Genomic DNA, 19,767 nt, shown 5'->3' with positions numbered 1-19,767 from the left:
CTCAGTGTCTAAAAACTGGTTTTACATGACTGATATTAAAGGCCCTTAATATTTACTTGGATTTATGTTTATAAAGAGCATGCTGGTTGTATACCTATTAGAAAAAACAGCAATAAGAAAAAAATCCCCATAGGAAATGCTGGTAAAATTTTTGTAAATACATATGTATGTGTATGTTTATACATGCAAACATGCATGTACATGTGCTTCTCACAAACATGTATTATAATGGATGTCTCAAGGAATGGCCTGGATTGAAAATGAACATTTAGAGCTCTCAGCCATGTCTAGGATTTCTAATTTCCTCCTGAAGGTTTATGAAATAATCAATGTGTGCACTTTTAAGAGTCTTGAAAAACAGACTCTTAAAACAAAAGATCATTTCTTGAGAGGCAGGATACAGGTTCCTCTGATTTATTTTTCTGTCTCTGGCCCCAAGAATTTGTACTTCAGGCATCAAATCCCATTTTAGGCTGCATTTTAAGTCGTGGCTGCACTACTTGTCTTTGCCTCCGTTTGGCTGAATGCGTACGGGAGATAATAAGTGCCCCTGTCTTACTGGGCACTGAGGATCTCAAAAACATAATGTACGAGGCACATTATATGTGTTCAGTGAATGCCAACTATTACCATTATTCATTAAAAAGGTTATTTCTCAGCATTTCAGTTTTGCAGACATAGCAATAAAGGTCCAAGTCAGCGTAGTTTTTCCCCCTAAGATGTCATACATTCTGAAAGAGTCCAGTAAGCCTTAAAGAACATTGTTGGGATTTCTTTATAATGGGGCAAAATTTTGGTATTATGACCTCTTTTAATATGTGGTGGTTTTAATCTCTTACCTAGGTATGTTCAAGGAACTGACAGTGATTCAAATAACTTTCAATTCTCTACCTGAATCTACTATGTTCCCTGCACTGTCCAGTATGGTAGCCGCTAGGCCAATGCAGCTGTTTAACTTACATTTAAATTAGTTACCATTGAAGTAAAACAAAAATCAAGTTCCTCGTGTCACACCAGCCTCGTTTCGTGTGCTCACCAATCATACGTGGCTAATCCTGCTGCATTGAGCGGCACACAGATACCGCATTGCCGTCGGAGCAGAGTGCTCTATTGGGCAGGACCGATGTGGACAGGTGCTGTTTCAGCTGCTTTTGAAAAGAACCTGACGTTTGGAATGAGATGAGGAGTCTTCAGCTCTTGCCTCCCCGATTGCTACCTGACCATCAGCAGTTTCCTTTCTGACTTTCCACCCTCTTGTCTGCAAAATAGATTTGTAGGGACCAATGAAACCACTGTGAAGGAGAGTTGCTGGCCCGCAGCCAGAAGTGGTATTATTATTACTCCTTCAGTAATAGTGGCTCTAGAGCATTGCCCACAGAGATCTGCACTTCCGAGTCCTGTTCCTTATGATTGCACGTTTGGGGGTTTTGCCAGTGTCCAAACATGAAACACAGCCTGTTCTGAGAGGGCTCTGATGACCTCAGTTTCTTGTCAGAGACTGTGTCCCCACTGCCGGTCCTCACTTCTGAGCAATCCCAGTGCATTTTACGTTTCTCCTTGATTTGCAACCCAGTCTTATTTTATTTTGTTGTGTTTGCATAAGAACAATAAATAAAAAAATAATGTTATAGTAACAGAAAAATAATTGGAAAGGTAACTCTAAAAATTATGAAATGTGTACTAATACTCAACAACTATTTTTTAATCTTGGTTATTCTGTTCATCATGACTATTAATATGGATCTGGGAAGCAGGGCTATAGTATGTGACAAATTGCTTCATAAGCCTGATCCATTTCTGCACATTTTTATTAAAATTTGTTTTCAAAAATGGAAAAGCCAAATTGCCAGACGATTACATCGCCTTTGAAGTTTAGAAATGTAATTTATGTTATTAGTTTTGGGTATTTCGCTTTAATAGGTGAAGGAAAACTGTATGAGACACTGCTGTTTTCATTATCTGAAAATAAAACTGGAGCAGAGGCAGTAATTGAACATGTTCCCCAAGCTTATATGCTAATAGTTGAACCTTGAGAATTCAGAGTATCTATTAGAGCAAAGCTTTGCAGGTTATTGTTTCTAGAAGTGGATCATGGAGATTGGAGTAAAATGAGAATCATTTGCTTGAAGAATATAATAGTAGGCAGTGTTCAACGTGTAGTTAAACTTTGAAGAGAAAGGAATGTTTATAATATAATGTTTATATATATAATCATATATATTTTAGTATAATCATTATAAAAATAGAAAAAGCTCAAAGTAGAAGATAATTTTTCCTGATAAAACTGATACACTAATTACAATGCTTAGTTTTCACTTTATTTAGTACTTGGTTGTACACTGTAATATATATACAGTACATATATAGATATATAGGGGTGTGTGAAAGTAAATGGTGCATGTGTGGATACTGGCTTCACTTTTCTGAGGAAATTTTTAAAAAACATAACCTTAGGCATGTCAGAGAACCTGGAAATTGGGTGTCGGTCAGTTACATGATCTTCAGAGCTAAATATTGACCGTTTGTGGTGAGAGAAACAGCTTTTGCTCTGCCCAGCTTCTGTTCAGTTCCAAGTCTAAAGAGAGCTGCACAGTGACCGGATGGGTTAAGTGGCATTTGTTAGTGCGAAGTAGAGTTGAGTCTTTCCTGGCTGCTAAGGAGGCTTAGGGCTCCATTTATCTTCTCATTGAGGAGCTATAGACAAGGAACTGGGCTTGCAACACCATGTTTGCCTTTCTGTCATTTCCTGTGTGTTCTGGACAATCTGCTTAAAAAAACAATGGCTTTTCTTCAGGGCTGGGGACTGTCATAGAGGGAGATAAATTTTGGGAAAGACCTCCAGCCAGATTTAGGGAATGGCAATATATTATAAATGGTAGAGTAAGGTGTAAAAACGTTTTCTACACAGACAGATTGAGGCCCAGGGCCTGCTTTTAGAGAATTAAACTATTTAGAAGCATTTTCACCACATATGAGGAAGTGGGTTGACCTTGCGAAGAGGGTGGAGCCGGGGAGCTTTTATCAATTCAGCACCTCAAGATTTAGTAAAGTCCAGCCCTGTGAACTATTTTGTCACAAAGTAGTTGTGAGAAATGTCTTTGCCATTGCATCTTTTTCTTTATTGCACCCTATGATTCATTGCAAAAATTAAATATTTTACCTCTCAAATTTGGCTATAATTGGAGTTGGCCAAGTTAATGAATTAGTTCTTCAATGTGTGTTTTCATGCATGTTTATTATTTTGTTTATACACTTCAAGTTCTTTAAAATTAACATTATGATACAGTTAAATACATAGTACAGTTTTTAGTTTACAACATGTCATGAACAGAAAATGGGAAGTATTTACTCATTTTGTCAAACAAAATGAATTTTATTATGGCAATAAATTTCTTTAAAGGGTTAGGGCTAAACATATAATTGATGTTTAAAGTATGTTTATGTATATATACAGGAAAGGCAAACAAAATCATGTGGTCCTCACATTCTCCAATTGTTTATATTCAGTACTATTGAAGCTGATAATGGGATACCATGTACCTTAGCCTTAGAAGTACAAACAAATGATCATAAAGTGTGTTCTAAATAAGTGAAATGTATAATACATTTGTCATTCTTCCAAATAAATGTCACATGTTCTTTTTATGCTTTCTTGTTTTGTTCTGAATTTTTGTATAAAAGATTTAAATCCAGCTGATGAAATCATTTCAGTACCATAAGGGGGAAGCGAGAAAGAGAGGATTAGCTCATCAGGCAGGATGAGTTAGGTCATGGTTTATCCGACCATAATTCAAGGGCTCCGTTCTCTGAGGCTGGAAGTTATGGTCATGTCAACGGTCAGCGCCAAAATGCCTTTTATCCTAAGTTGAAACTGCTATTCCTGCAGCTAGCGAAGCTTTAGTCGGTCAATTAGAAATAGTAGGGTGATTCTTTTAAAGCTTAGGATTGTCTTCAATTCTTTGCCTTTTTTGGCTTCTAAAATGACTATATTAGCTTGTATTAGATATACAAGGACACTTCTGTTAAGAAGAAAAATCAATTTTTTAAATATAGTACATATATATTTCAATAACTATAAATAGAAGTCAGAGTTAATGTGGAACATAGAGATGCTTTTGAAATAAGTAAGACTTTGGTAAAGAAGATGAAGGAAAGATATAAAAGTATTTTTCAGACTTGGATAGAGAAACATTAGTGGATAATGAATTTAACTTAGAGGGTCTTTGATAAAACTTTAAGAATGAAATGAAATAGAAGAAAATTAGGATAGAATCACATAGAAAGGGAAATATTAGGCCAGTTATGAAACTTACTAATTAATGATGTGTCTGTGTATGTATTAAAGGATCATCCTGGATTAAGATGTAGCTTTTTTTCATACTTCTTACTATTGGCATTGAGCCAGTCTGTAAACCATCAGTGTAGAAAAAAGAGGGTGGATTTTCTAGCTATGAAACTCTGGGAAAGCAATCAGTACTCTGGGTAAGCCTGCTTCTCATCTGTACAATGGGAGTAATACAATCTACCTCACAGGCTTAACGTGACAATTAAGTGAGATGATACACGTTGAAGCCCTCAGCGTGGCTCCTGCCACATGTTAGCCACTCGATAAATGGTACCTTTTATTGGTAATAGCATTGTAAATGATAAAGCTAATTTATAACTTTTAGTAAAACATAAAATAATATGCTGGCTGTCTTGAGGTGGCTGGAGGAGATCTTAGGTATTGAATCAAAGTCACACAGCAAAGGAAATAGAACCGGGCAAGAGATATGACCAGGCGGATCTGCACTAAGGGAGGGCCGGCTGGTAGTACTTACTGCCTTTGGTTGGGGTTTTTCCCTCTATTCCAGTAACTGCTGGTTGACTAGGAGCACAGTAGCCACTCAGCCCATGAGCCATCTCACCCAAACACCTGTTAAGTTGCCAAACAAACTTCAAAGAATAATTGGGTTTCACCTTCAGGCCTCATGCCAGGCATGGGACCTGGTTTCGGAGTCTTCAGTGTAAGATGGAACTAACCCTTTACCGTGAATGGGCTTCAGGTTGATTATCACGGGCCAGATAGTCTGCAGTCCTCAGCTGTTGCGAACGGGCATGAAAGTTCTTCGCCTTGTCTTGGAACAGGCGCGGTGAATGGGTTTTAGAAATTAAGCATGGACCGTATAAAAATCAAACTACAGTCGTGTTGTTACCTCCCTAACGGCATCTCTGTTGTGTGTATCCGGATTTTATGTTCCCTTTCTCTCTTCCTCAAGGGCAGATTCCTTTACGACAAAAAGGATGTCTTCTTCTTGGCGCTGGGAAATATTTGGCATAAATGTTTCTATGGATGAATGAGTCCTGATTATCAACATAGAAATAATACTGGGACAGAGCCACATTTCTTGTTCTGTTGGGTGTTTTTTTTCTTTTCTTCATAAACAGCCCCTTTTCCGTATCTCCCCACCTGATGTATCGCTGGCACTTCCTAAAGCAGGGAAAGGTGGGATAGGAACGTGGTTCCTGGTACGCTCCGATCTGCCCACCAACTCACCCCGGGCAATAGGATCCTGACCCTAAAAGCCTCCATTAGGCAGCAAGAGTGGTCCCCGTGTCCTCAGATCCTAAGGAACTCTGTTGTTTACAACAGTCACAGAATATGTGTGATTCTGCTACACTGGGTTCCGGAGCGCGGTTACCCTGTGCGCGGAAATGTATCGCTCTCCGCCTGGTCTGTGCTGTAACGCCCTGTTTTCTTTGTTGCTGCTTTTTTGTCTCAGAACACTGTGCGTGTTTTTAAGATTATAAAGGCAAATGTGTTTTTTTTTTTCAGGTCTGAGAATGAATAAAGGTGCCATCACCCCTCCTCGCAGTTCTCCTGCAAACACGTGCTCCCCAGAAGTGATCCACCTGAAGGACATTGTCTGTTACCTGTCCCTCCTTGAAAGGGGAAGACCTGAGGATAAGCTCGAGTGTATGTTTCTCCTTTAGTTTTCTTGTCACAGTTGGGGTTAGGGAAAGGGACTGAGTGTTGGTAAGCTTAAAGTTGCCCCTGCTGTGGTTATCTAAATGTTCTGTTAAGTGACCTTAATGAATAGTAAAAATCCCTTCGATTGAAAAAATCGAAGTAGATGAATACTTGATTGATTTCAGGTTATTTATTAAGTTTTATTGATTACTGAACTTGTTTATCAAATGACTTTTTTTTTTTAAATGTTGCTCACTTTGGTAACAAGATGATATTGGAAAGTATCCTTTTGAGTTGTTTTGAAAAAGAAAAACCCACACATTTATTTCTAGTGTATGAGGAGGTGTTCCTATTAGTCAGCAAGGGGGCTCACAGTAGGCATGGTGCGTGAGCCTTTCTCCCTGGGAAATGTTTCTTAAATGCTTTAGACCCAACATTTCCTTTGGTAGGAACAACTGATTTCTCAAATGCCAAACATCAGAATTTCATTTACGGACGTTCACTCTGGATATTATCAGTAATTAAGCAATAGCTCCTGTTTGTTTCTTCTACAATGTGTAAGAGATTTCAGGTAGAAAATTTCTCTCTGAACGGAAATAATTGTTCTCTAATCAGATACAGTGCTTGAGCTCTCTCTGGTGGCAAACTCGACTCACTGCAATGCAAGAAAATATTTCTTAATCGTCAACTCTAAGCCTAGGCGATCGTTTATTTAGAGATCTATTCTGTCTCCAAAGTCCTTGCTAAATACCGAGCTGATGCTTTGTTCAATAATCTGATTAACTTGATTATATTGAATATTATTAAAAGGCATTAAAAATTTTGCCACTGAAAGAATAATGAGTATAATGAATCTTAAATGTGACATTTCTAAAGCCAATACAGTATAGAACATTGTGATGTCTCAGAGTCATGATTAGGAAGTGTGTTTAATTAAATTGAATAGTAACTTGTTGATAATATTTCTCTTACTAATAAAGAATTTTCTATACCATAATTATTTGAGTCACATCTGCTTATGAATAAGCTATAGGAACATTATTCTTTAAATAAATATGTATTATTCCTAAATGTTGAATATTTGCATTTCAAAATTTATTTGTATTCTTAAGAACTTACAAAAATCTCTCTCCTTCCAAAATAAATATTAATGTTCAGTGAATTGCCATTGAAGTTCCAGCCAGAGAAAAAGTTTGCTCAGGTGTTATCAGGACCATGTCGATGATGATTTTAAAAATACATAGGCGTTTTCCCCCACCTCCACTTCTGAGACTGAATGAAGGCACCATCAGGCCTCCCCAACATGCTCTTTGTGTTGCAGTTTAATTATTTTTAGGTCAACTGGAAGTATTTTTTTAAAGCCAGAATTCCTAAGAGGCATGCTTTTAAGTTCTCAATTTGAGTCTATGAATCAACAGTCTTTGTCCACACTCACAGACAGAACGTTGATCCACAAATCATTCAGAAACACTTGAGGAATCACATCAAACCTGACCTTCTCCTTACCTCTCACCAGTGTTATCACCCCTTTCCATCTGCTCTGTCCTTGTATTTTCTAGCTCTTTTTAAAGCTTACATCAGATTTAATTGTATTGCCCGTTTTCCTTAAACATTTTTTCAGACTCTTTGCAGAAGCAGACTTGTTATGGCCTGGTACTATTATCGTGATTTTCACCAGAGCCTTCAAAGTAAATGAACTTCAACCTCAGAAGCCATACCTATGTTCCAGCTATGCCCTAGAGCTCTTCTCTGCTGCCTTCTGCTTTGGAGGGCCTTAACCTGGTCCTTCATATCTGGAGCTTGCATGTGTTTTTAAAAAAAAATAAATTGTTGTTAATCATCACCCAAGGATATTTTTCTATTGACTTTAGAGAGAGTATAAGGGAGGGAAGGAGACACACACACACACAGAGCGAGAGAGAGAGAGCAAGAGAGAGAGAGAAACATCGATGTGAGAGAGTAACGTCAACTGGTTGCCTTCCACGCCCCCCGGGCCAGGGCCAGGGATAGAACCTGCAATCCAGGCATGTGCCCCCCAGGATCCTTTGGTATGCAGGACCATGCTCTAACCACTGCGCCACACCAGCCACGGCTTGCATTTGCCTTTAAAGGCCAATGCCTGGCCCTTTCCTACATCAACTAAGTTGGAATTCATTCCTCTCACTCACTTTCTTAGCGATGTGCACTACTATACACTTTTATCTTCCTAAACTTGCAAATTTATAGACTTCTACCATTCAAGTATTCTTTTATAGTTATAGGTTTAAAAAAATTTTTCAGTAAGACTTTAGAGAAATTGAATGGTTATTAATTTAATAGGTACTTATTTCCAAAATAGTTGTGACTTATTAAACACGATATAAGGTATAGAAAAGAAGAAAAGTAATTAAAATTAACCCAGAAATCCACATGATGAAGCACTTTTGCCAATGAATGCTCAGTTTGGATCTCGATTTCCCTAATTAAATGCATCCCAGCTCTGATATTTACTATCTGAGTGACCTGGGCACATTTTTCAAAACCTCTTTATGCCTCAGTTTTTCCCAACTGTAAAATTGGAATCATAATAATGTATCTCTTATGTTTGCTATGAGGATTAAATGAACTAATATTGCCCTGGGTGTGGCTCAGTTGTTTGTATGTCATCTCATGCACCAAAAGGTTGCCGGTTCAATTTCCAGTCAGGGCACATGCCCGGGTTTCGGGCTCAATCCCCAGTAGAGGGTGTGCAGGCAGTCTTGCTCTCACATGGATGTTTCTCTCTCCCTCTCCCTCTCCTTTACTCTCTAAAAAAATCAATAATAAAATAATGTTTAAATGAACTAATATTTGCTTGCATAAATTCCTTCACATTTTTTAGTTTACATAATTGTGAAGTGAAATAAAAGTGAGTTCAGAATTCTTTTCCCTTAACCATTTCGCTTTTTGGCCTCCCACCCCTTCAAATATAGACTGACCCCATAATCTGTGATGTCAACCATTCTTTCATACTTAGTTTCAGGCACCCAGTATATTGGCACTTATACTGAGGTGACACAGATTTGTAAAATTATCTAAATATAATTCTATGGATTAACTTCAACTGGTCTTCAGTGTTCCTCTGGTCGTCAATGTCTGTTAGTTAAATGTTAATCCTGATGCTTTATTTCTTCAAACACTTTCCCGTTTAATCATCTCCTCACATATAATGTTCAAATTCTTATAACTTCCTCTCACGTTACCTAAAATTTGTCAACATCTAAACCTATTTTCTCTTTCTCTTCTGACTCAGGATTTATAAGTGCCCTTCTGATAGCTCTCTACTGAGTAATACACAAAACTACACCTTTAACTTGGCATCCGTAAACTCACCTGGCTCCACAATTTGACCCCAACCTACCTGGCCAGTCTTGCATTTGGCCTTGACTTGCCCTCACACGCGCAAATGACATCCCAGTCACATGGATTTACTTTTCAGTCATCAGACAAACCCTGCGCAGTTCCACCTTCCTGCCTTTGCTTTATAATGTGCATTTGTTGGAGGCGTTCATTCCCAGTGTATATCAGATCCAGGCCTAGCTCATATCTTTCGTCTTCTAGTTGGATTTATGGTGCTCTCTTTGTACCCTTGCACTGTGTGCACCTTCCCACCCTAGCACCTACCACTTGTGTGTGTATGTGTTTGTATGTGCGTGTGTATGTTTCAATGTTTTTGATGCTCAAAAAATGATAGGTTAGTGGAGTTTTATCAAAGTTAATGTGTGCTTCAGAAAAGTAATGTAAATATTTAAATCATAATACTAAATTCATTTATACTGTGGCTGTAAAATACACGCTATTTACATTTGGGTTAGTGGTTATAAATTATTAATTACTTAGCTAGAATAATATTTACATTAGCTTACATTTACTGAAAACATATACCCAAAGAGAAACCAATAAGAAAATAACCGGAAAATAGCTTATTGATATGCAGATTATGAAGACTAACCTGTATGTTAGTTAGTACTATGTGTAAGTTAATCTCAGAATCACTGAAATTTAACACTGAGGAGACCCTTAAGATCATGTAGTCAACTCTCCTATAGGGTCAAAGAAAAAGGCGCAGAGAGACTGGGCATTCATTATACCAACAGTTGATCGAGTTGTGACTAAAACCCGTGATTTCTGACCTAGTGTATAAGTATTCTTTTTATTTTGAAGGCTTTGTTTCATTGTTTTTATTGTTGTTTGTCTTGTGAATAAAGGAGAAAATATTGACCGGGCATGGCTCAACAGCTGAGCATCGACCTAGGATCCAAGAGATCGTGGTTCGATTCCCGGTCAGGGCACATGCCCGGGTTTCGGGCTCGATCCCCAGTAGGTGGTGTGCAGGAGGCAGCTGATCAGTGACTCTCTCATCATTGATGTTTCCATCTCTCTCTCTCCCTCTTCCTTCCTCTCTCTGAAATCAATAAAGATATATTTAAAAAATAAAGAAAAAAAATAAAGGAAAAAGTATTACTCCATTACTTCAGATGTCACAAACTCTAAGCAGCTATTTTTTTTTTTGCCTCTGCCCTTAAAGTTTATTAAGTAGGTCTTGAAATATATAAAATGGTAAAAAAATTTTTTTTTGAAGTAAAGAAATTCCAGCTTAAATGTTTTTAAAAATATATACCTTCCAATATTTAACAAATTCCATATTAAAACTTCATATCAATCACATAATGCAAAGTACAAAAATAGTGTATTAAAATAATATTCAAGGGAAAAATAAGTAAAAACCTGCAAATCTTTGGAAGAGAAAAAAATTTAGAGATAATGAATTACCCTTATATTGTATAATATGCCTTCGCTCTGATCTTTAAACCAAATTCATGTGTGGGCACATAAGTGTTTCTATATAAAGTATAATTACATGAGCATAAAAATAGTAAAAAAGTGGGTTAAAGTAGCTTCTAACTGCATAACAGGTTGGGATCTATCATGTTGACAGAATGATTTTAATATTGGGCTTAAATTATTTTTGCACCTAAAAATCTATAACCTTACTATGTTGGTTTTAAAAATAAGATCTATTTGTTCAATGATTCACTTGACCCTGGGCCTATCTTCACATTTAAATACTAAGAAGAAATAGTCTTATTATACTATTTGATGAGAGGTAATAATTTCATCAATATTATTCAGATATAGTTTTAAAAGGGAAAGGTTCTATATGCTTACCAAACCAAGTTTTATTTTCCATAGTGTTAATAATTGCCCTTTTTCCTTGATTAGTTTCTCTTTTTATATATAGCTAATTAACCCCCAAATCCTTCACTGTAAATTTTTATTTTGCAACTTATGCTCTTTACGTGTTCTTTCATCTTTTCATTGCTAGTCACCCTCTCCTTTATTTCACTCACTCAGTCTTTCTGGGACCACTAGTTTTGGATGTTGAAACTCCAAGACAGAACTTTGAATTACTATTTTTCCTACATTTTCTTGTTTTCTGAATTCTTTCCTCATGACTTTCCTTCAACATCCGGGACACCTTCTAGATCTATGATGACTCTCCCCCCCACACTTTTCCTAACATACTTTTAACTTCACAGAGAATCTATTTTGTTCTCAGTGTAATCCTTATATTCTCTTATTCTCATTCTGTGGCTTGAAACTTTCCTCTATTTTTTATAATGTCTTTACCCCCTCCCTGCTTTGTGTGTGTATGTGTGGTTTTTTGGGTTTTTTTACAAATTACTTTGTTTTGAAAGGGCTTCCTGGTGGTGGTGGGTAGGTAGGTGGATGGTTGAGGTTTCAATCTGACTCATTGGAGATGAGGAAGGGGAATTTAATATTCAGTATATAGACTATCGTATAATTCCCCTGCCTTTGGCATAGTACCCCTAATTCTGAGCTCAGCATTCCTGTGGTTGGACTACTATAGAGCTCAAAGGTCCAGTCTTCTGTTGGCATAGGGAGCTGTCATATCCTTGGGTGCAAGGTGTGGGCGATAGTATTTGAGGGTCTAACTTCTTTTCATGAAGATTAGCAATTTTCTAACTCGTTACCCCTTCTGTGCAAATCTTCACCTTCTCTGCACTACCAGCTTAAGTTTCTGTTTCTCAGGTTTCTAAGTCACTTTCCAATTATTTTATAGCATCTAAAATTTGGTTTTCTTTTCTCCTCTCACATTTTCTTTGTGCTGTGGACTTATGCCACTTAAATCCCTAAATATAATGACACTTCAATAGAAAGCCAAGGTAAATAGGAGTGTTCAATACTTCATGTTTTGCATAACTCCACTACAATGAAGTAGACTTATTTCAAAAATTAAAATCCTGGCATTTTTCTCTCTTACATAGAACCAAAGAAAATATTCATCCTTGATTTAGACTTAGTGAACTTTAGAGTATATGAAACTTAGTGCTCAATATATGTATGCTATTTTCATCATTGCTGTTATTATTATTAACTAAAACTTAAAGTTCTCCACCTTAATTCCTTCATGAATTAGAATTCATAGACAGCCATTAACTCCTATTTATGTGTTTAGAAATTAATTATATAAAACATATTAGGGCTTCTTCAGACAACAGTGAACTGTTTTTAGAACAAGGTTCTTACTGGAAGCAAGTGGAAAAGTGGGATACAAGATTTTATTTTTAATTTGAAAATTTTAGGGAATTATCAAGACAAGTTGGGTTGGTGGGCCAAATTTCTGGGAGAGGGGAGGCTGGCTTTTCTACTGTTTTTAAATAGTGAATTCTTATAGTTACAACTGAGAGGCTGAACAACTGAGCAGTTTTGGGGGGAAAACTTGAATTTCAGGTTATTTTTATAAGTATATAGCAGTCTCTAATTATGGTTTAAATTTTATTTTTTTACATGTGCAATTGATGATATTGAGCACTTTGTTATGCTCGGCAATTCATATATTTTCTTTTTTTGAAGTATCTGCTCAATTTTTTGCCTCTTAATTATTGTGTTGGTCATTTCATTACTGAGCTTTAGGATTTGGTCATATATTCTGGAAATAAGTTCTTTATCAGATATATGTGCTCTGAAAACTTTTCAAGTCTGTGGCTGGCTTATTCTCTCTCTTTATGAACAGAGCTCTAATTTTGATAAAGTTTAATTTACCTATTATTATTATTTGTCATTGGTGGTTCATGTTGGATGGTTAAGGTTGTGAAGATATTTTGCTATATTTTCTTCTAGAAGCTTTATAGTTTAGCTTTAACGTTAAAATTAGAGTTCATTTTCTTAAAAGTTAAAGTTTAAAGTTGTTTTTATATATGGATATCCATCTAGTTGTTCCATTGTCATTTTTTGAAATGACTTTTCTTATTTCATTAACCATTTTGGTATTTTGTTCACCATGTGTGTGTGTGGCTCTATATCTGGACTCTATTTTCTCCCATTATTTAATTTTTTTCCATCACCATTTATATCCTCTATACCCTCTTCCACCTGTACTCTTTCATTATTTTACTTGTCTATCCTTTAGCCAGAACTTCACTGTCTGGATTACCTTTGTTTTTTAGCAACTCTTAAGTCAGGTAATATAAGTTTTCCAAATTTGTTCTTCCTTTTTAAGGTTCTTTTGGGCATCACTAGTCTTTTTTATTTCAATATAAATTTTAAAATCAGCATGTCAATTTCTAAAAGAAAGCTAAAGTTGAACAAAGTTAGAGGATTTGTTTGACTGCATATCAAGATATTTTTTACAAACTTCAGTAACTAAGACAGTGTGGTATTGATGCAATGATAGACAAGTCCATGGAACAAAATAGGAAATCTAGAAACAGACCCAAACTTACATGGATCAGAGCAAGTAAAAATTATCCTCCCAGTAACAGCACTTGCATAATTGTATATCCATACTGTTCCTTTGTCTACTAGAGCACATTACCACCAAAGCTTAGTGGTTTAAGACAATAGAATTCATTTTATTCTCTCATTTTTATGTCTGGTAAAAGCTTAATTGGGCAGTTCTGACTGTAGGTCTCTCATGTAACTGCAGCCAGACAGGCTCGAACTGGAACAAGTGGGAGTCTGGAATATTCTGAGAAACTTCAAGCCTTTCTGGAAAATAAATGTATGACAATTAGCTCAATATCACTAGTAATCAGGGAAATGGAAGTTAAAACCTCAGTGACATACCACTCACTGTACCTTCACTAGAATGGCTTAAATTAGAGTGGCAATACCCTGTGCTCATGAGGATGTGGAGTGACTCGAACCCTTCTTGACTGCTGTTTAGAGTCTAGTTTTGAAATGTTTGGCAGTGTTACTAAAAGTAACCATTTGCAAATCCTACGACCCAGGCATTCCTTTTACTGACTTGTACCCAACTGCCAGTAGTTCATCTAAGCACAAGCACCATTTACCAGAAGGTTTATAGCAGAATGTTTTGAAATAGCACCAGCATTATTAGAAATTGCAAACTGGAGACAACCTAAATCTCTCTTAAGTTTAGAATGAATAAACTGTGACACTTTTATGCGTTGGATTAATAGGTAGAAAAGACAATGAAAGGGTTCATGCTACACACAGCATTAGAGATGCAGATCAGAAACATAATATTCTGTAAGTGATCCTAAAATCAAAGGAATGCTTACAAAAGTCCAAGGTAGAGGTTAACTTTGTAAAGGGGAGAAGAACCGATGGGGGAGCATGAGCGGGTGTCTGCTGTGCTAGCAACTTTCTATTCCTTGACTTGAATAATTAGTCACATTCATGTGTTTACTTTGATAATTTATTAAATGTTATATTTCTCTATAAATGTAATACTTCAATAATACGTTTATTTTTAAAACCAACTTTTAGTTCATAGGATCACAAAGGGAGACAGAGAAACAGATTAGCATTTACTTAAGTTTATGTTTAATAAAACTATTATTATTTTTTAAATAATAATAAGGAACACATAAAATCATTAGGAGAGGCAGAAAACTAGATTTGGGGGCTACTTCTCTAGGAACAATGACAAAATTATGTGTAAACTGGACTGAGGGAAAAATCCCTTGCTGCCTCTCTGAGCTCAGACATTGCACCTTTCAGTGACAGCAGCCCAGATCCATCCAGGACCCTGGGTGCTCTCTCTTCTTTCTCTGCTCCTGCTGAGGCTGCTGCCCCCATCACCAGAATGGATTCTGAGCAGCTCCTTCCTTCTGGGGTCACTAGCATGCAATTGGTCATCTGGGCTTGTGCTTCTGACTGGTAGAGCCTAGATCATGTGTGGAGTCTACCTTCAAATCAAGTTAGTAAGGAAAAGGTAGCTGGCGTTTGGGCTGCGATGGTGCTTTGTAAAACGTGGCTTTCAGAACATAGTAAGAAGTTTCACACACTTCCAGAAATGCATGATGTTACCCACGCGTTCACCCCATTAGTGTGCATGTCTTTGAGCTCACGTTTCCCACAAGTTTAACCAGCAGGCATAGGGTTTCCATGTGAAATGGCGTGACAGTCATTTACGCCAATAGGATTAGCAGAGTTACAAGTGTTTTTCATTCTAAAATATAGTTAGGCTTAAGTCCATGACTTGTTCCTGGTAATTAGCCGTTCTCTGAGTGGTGTGTGAAATCTAGCCATTTACAAAAAGATATTTTTACCCTTTTCTGCTGTACTAGAAAATCTTGAAATGCTTAGTATCCATGTGGGGATAGGGTTTTCTTTCTTTCTGAACTTTATTCTAACTTACTGAGTGTATGAGAGAGAACAGTCATCATGGTTTGCAAATAAAGACATTTATGTCTTTTAGCCAGCCTATTATTTCTTTTAATTCAACAGGTAAACATTTTGCCTTTGCATTTTAACGTCTTTAAAGACTTTGCATTTTACCATAAATAAACTATGATAGATTAGCAGCATTTTCTTTTTTAGTGATATGCAGACTAGTTTTGCATCTTACAAATAATCATATCTTACAATTGACGAGACATAATAATGACTTTTTAAATACAAAAATAAAAATTAATTACAAATACATGATCAAGGTCACTGTATAATGATGCTTCCTAGTGATCAATGTCTTTATTTAATATTGTAGACCCCAGGCATCAAGATTCTGCAGGAAATTATACAAACCCAACACAAACCCTCATTTCCACTTGTCTGTTTTTACAGCTGTGTCATTCTTCTTTGTTTATCTCTGTAAGGTACCTGCAGCCACTTCCGTGGCCTCCTGGGGCATGTGGACTATACAAGGGAATCCTCCGGCCGGTCATGGGCTCGGCCACCCTGCCGTCCCGAGTTCACTGCTGCGAAGCCAATGCTCCTTTTCCTCACTTGATCAGTTCAAAGATTGGCTGCCCTGCAAAACTACAGCTCAGACTTAAACGCCGTTACGGCCATGATAATAATGCACTTTATCTCCAGCCATCCCCCATCAGAAAAATCCCCTTATTCGGCGCCAATCCTTCCTATCCCACGTTGCTTGGGCATCAATCACAACAACGGCTTCTGTTTGTGTAGTGACCTGCAGCTTTCGATAGGCATCGTGTGTATCACTTCGCTTAACTTTCCCAGCAAATCTGATGACAGGGCGATGATTCTCATGGTACAGAGAGGAAAACAGTGTTTGAGAAAACTCACCTAAGCTCACCTAGTAGAGGGTGGTAGATTCCAAATCATAACTGATTCCCAGTCCTCCGGACCAGTTGTTTCTTATGGTCCACTCTGCCATTTAATATCCAGACTCTGTCTAAATTCCTTCTCTTCTGTTATTTTTGAGTTCATGATCTTGTAATAAAGAATTTGAACAAACAATCATGTTTTCTAGATATATAACAAAAATCGACAAGCTTTATGTCTGATAGCCAGTATTTTTATTAACTGATTAATTCATTTTCAATTTAGTTCCAGGAATGATCTCACAAATTAATTGTTTTGAGTAAGGGAGGGGTTTAGTATTTGTTTTCAATAGATAATACATTTTTAAAGAATATGCCTTATAGTAGCATTTATCTTACTTGCCTATAATCTTTTTTTCAACACCTTTTTTATTTCTAGTTATGTTTCGCCTCTATGACACGGATGGGAATGGCTTCCTGGACAGTTCGGTAATTTTTTTTTGTTCAAATATTCTGTGAAAATTTTCAAGTAGTTGGTTCTGAAAAAATGCAATGAATAAATTTATAGCTATTACCACAGACACACTTAATATAATTTTCATGCACTTAGCATTTTTATCATCTGACTTTTTGAAAGAGAGAGATCTGAGAAAACTGTTAGGATTACAATTGTTCTATTGAATAATTTTACTACATAAAATTGACTTTTTATGCACTGAAAGATAAAAAAAAAAGACTAACCTTATTTGAATAAAACATGAGAAAGTTGAGAACCATTGATCTAGATAAAAAAGTGAGATTTGACACTATGGAAAATATTGAGAACATAAGTAGACTTTAAAGGAATTATAAAGTCAATTTAATCATTTTATTATTTTCTCACGTTTTAAAACATTCTTAATCATTTACGCTGTTGAAATAACTAAATATATTTACAAATTGCTTTGATAAACTTCCTTTTTAAAAATGTTTCATTCCATTTTAATTGCAACTTTCATACTCTATAGTTTAGTTATAAAAAGCAATAGATGAAAAATACCATTTATATATAATTTAACTGAAAAAAATTAATGTATTTTATATTTGCTAATAACATTTTGCATATTATATTATTTCTCGTTGTATAAAGGAAATATAAGAATATTAATAAAAGAATAAGTGTCAGATTTTGGAACTTTTAAAGTGCACAGTTACCTGAAAAGAAACAAATGTTTTGATAAAGTTAATACTGATTAAAATAAACATTATTTCTGACAGTGAGTGTTTCTCATCTGCTGTCCCTCCCTACGCCAGGGCTCAAACTGACTTTCACAAGCAAAGCAGTGAGTTGGAGACATGCTTCTGTGACACTCAGTAGGATGATGGTATATTAGTTTCTCCAGAGAGTGATAGAAATACACAGTTCCAGTCTAGGACATGAACGCCAATCCGAATTGACGTTATGACTGCGGGATTCCTCATGTTTAAGTCTCCCTGCCTTTCCAAATGCTATCACTTCTTTCTGTGTGCCTCGTGGTGTTCATTTTTCTATTTGGGAATATTGAGCTACATGATACACTTGCTCAATTTCTGGTGGCATTTCGCAGCTAGGAGTTTAGGGTTTTTTTTAGGTATTTCAATATGCTTATTGTAGCACTTCTGACTACACTAATGCAAATGATAATTTCACTGCAGATGTGTTTCTTTACTAGGCTTTTAGCCATGGGTTGGCAGTTGATTTGAAAATTTCATCAAACGCTCTTTTTGATATATGTCTTTTTTTGTTACCATATAGTAAATTATTAACAATATTTGTGACTATATTTGCAATATTAAACAATGAGTTGGGTATAAATATATTTGGTTATGATTAAACTAGTTTTTTGTTTGTTTTATAATTAAAGGTCTGGATTTAATTTCTATGGTTCTCCACAAAATTTACTGTCTCAGTATATTTCCTTTAATATTAGGATGAAATTGCACCTTCTGATGTCATTTGTCTTAGAAATTTAAAGGTGTGGCAATTCATAATAATGAAGGCAAAACAGGAACATTGATACTTTGAAAAATCACCACTATGTCTAATAATATTAGTTAATGTTTATTGATCACTTGTAATATGGCAGGAAAGATAAATGCATTTTATATAAAGCATATTTAATCTTTACAGCAACTGTACAAACTAGGTAAGCTTAGAATATTTAAAAAATATATTTTTACTGATTAACAAACTGAGTCTAAGACAGGTTAAATGACTTAGCTAATGTCAGAAACCTACAAAATAACCCACCCCCAATTTTTTCCATCCCTAAAAACATATCCAGAGACTAACCATTCTAAACCATTAAGGTGTATATATGCAAAAATAATGTACATTAAAGATACACACACACCATTCTAGCACATAATTCCAAGGGATTCATGTTTAAATTTTTTCTTATCTGCAATAAATACACACACACACACACACACACACACTTTAGTTACATAAATAACATTTTCATGATTACATCTTTTCAGGAGAGAGTGTAGCTTTTATCAGAAGGATCTATGATCCCCCCAAAAGAAAACCACTCTACTATATTTCAATCCTGATTCAATAAATATTAACTGTATACATTAGACCAGATATTTGAGTAGAATAATCTTTAATTAATATACTTTCAAGACTCATTCTTTTATACTTTTATTTTAAATTACCATGTATAACACCACTTTTAATTATGTCATTGACTACATTAAAAATTACTAGCATTTACAATGTACCCTTCATCTTTTCTGGAGATGGGAATAAATTAGAACACTACATAAACAGATATAAAAATGTTTTAATTCATTTAACAAAGCCATATGTATTCATTAGCCATTCTTCAAAGAGTGGACGTTTGAATAGAATAATGTGTCAATTCAAACTAGAATTCTATCCCCTCATAAAATAAACTCCACAGGTACTTAGCCTCCCAATCTTGACCCTGAAGACTCCTCTGAGCAGAGCAAATTGTCCTAATAAATGGCTAGAACAGTCAGCATTCATTCTCAGTTGTACCAGAATAAAAATAAACCTCAGACACTTCCTTCCACACCAGCTTTCAAGCCAAAAGGTCAGGATACTCAGTGACTTAAAAATCCCATCCTGTGAAAACATGCACACTCCCCTTTTCATCAGATGCTCCCGTCCAGAGTGTTTCTTTATTAAAACTTTTTTACAAGAAGAAACTCTTTCTTTGTACAGTTGTGCCCCCTCCTGGTGAAGATTTTTAGACAAAGTACAAAATGAATTTATAGTTAGGCTCTTTTATATATAGGTAACCAGACATT

At 35.9% G+C, this 19,767-nt stretch overlaps 1 protein-coding gene across 2 annotated transcripts in view; it reads left to right on the top strand.

The window, feature by feature from the left end:
* Window positions 1-19,767, top strand: part of DGKB (diacylglycerol kinase beta) — a 527,061-nt gene that overhangs the window by 136,772 nt on the left and 370,522 nt on the right. For both annotated transcript variants that reach the window (XM_016218863.2, XM_016218862.2), the window contains 2 exons: window positions 5,816-5,956; window positions 16,910-16,959. In XM_016218863.2, the coding sequence (XP_016074349.1) occupies window positions 5,816-5,956; window positions 16,910-16,959 (191 nt within the window). The remainder of the gene's footprint in view (window positions 1-5,815; window positions 5,957-16,909; window positions 16,960-19,767) is intronic.

The sequence above is a fragment of the Miniopterus natalensis genome, chromosome 10 (genome assembly GCF_054644295.1).
Source record: "Miniopterus natalensis isolate mMinNat1 chromosome 10, mMinNat1.hap1, whole genome shotgun sequence".
Taxonomy (NCBI): domain Eukaryota; kingdom Metazoa; phylum Chordata; class Mammalia; order Chiroptera; family Miniopteridae; genus Miniopterus; species Miniopterus natalensis.
The sequence above is the reverse complement of the archived record's forward strand: the minus strand, read 5'-3'. Positions and strand labels throughout refer to the sequence as shown.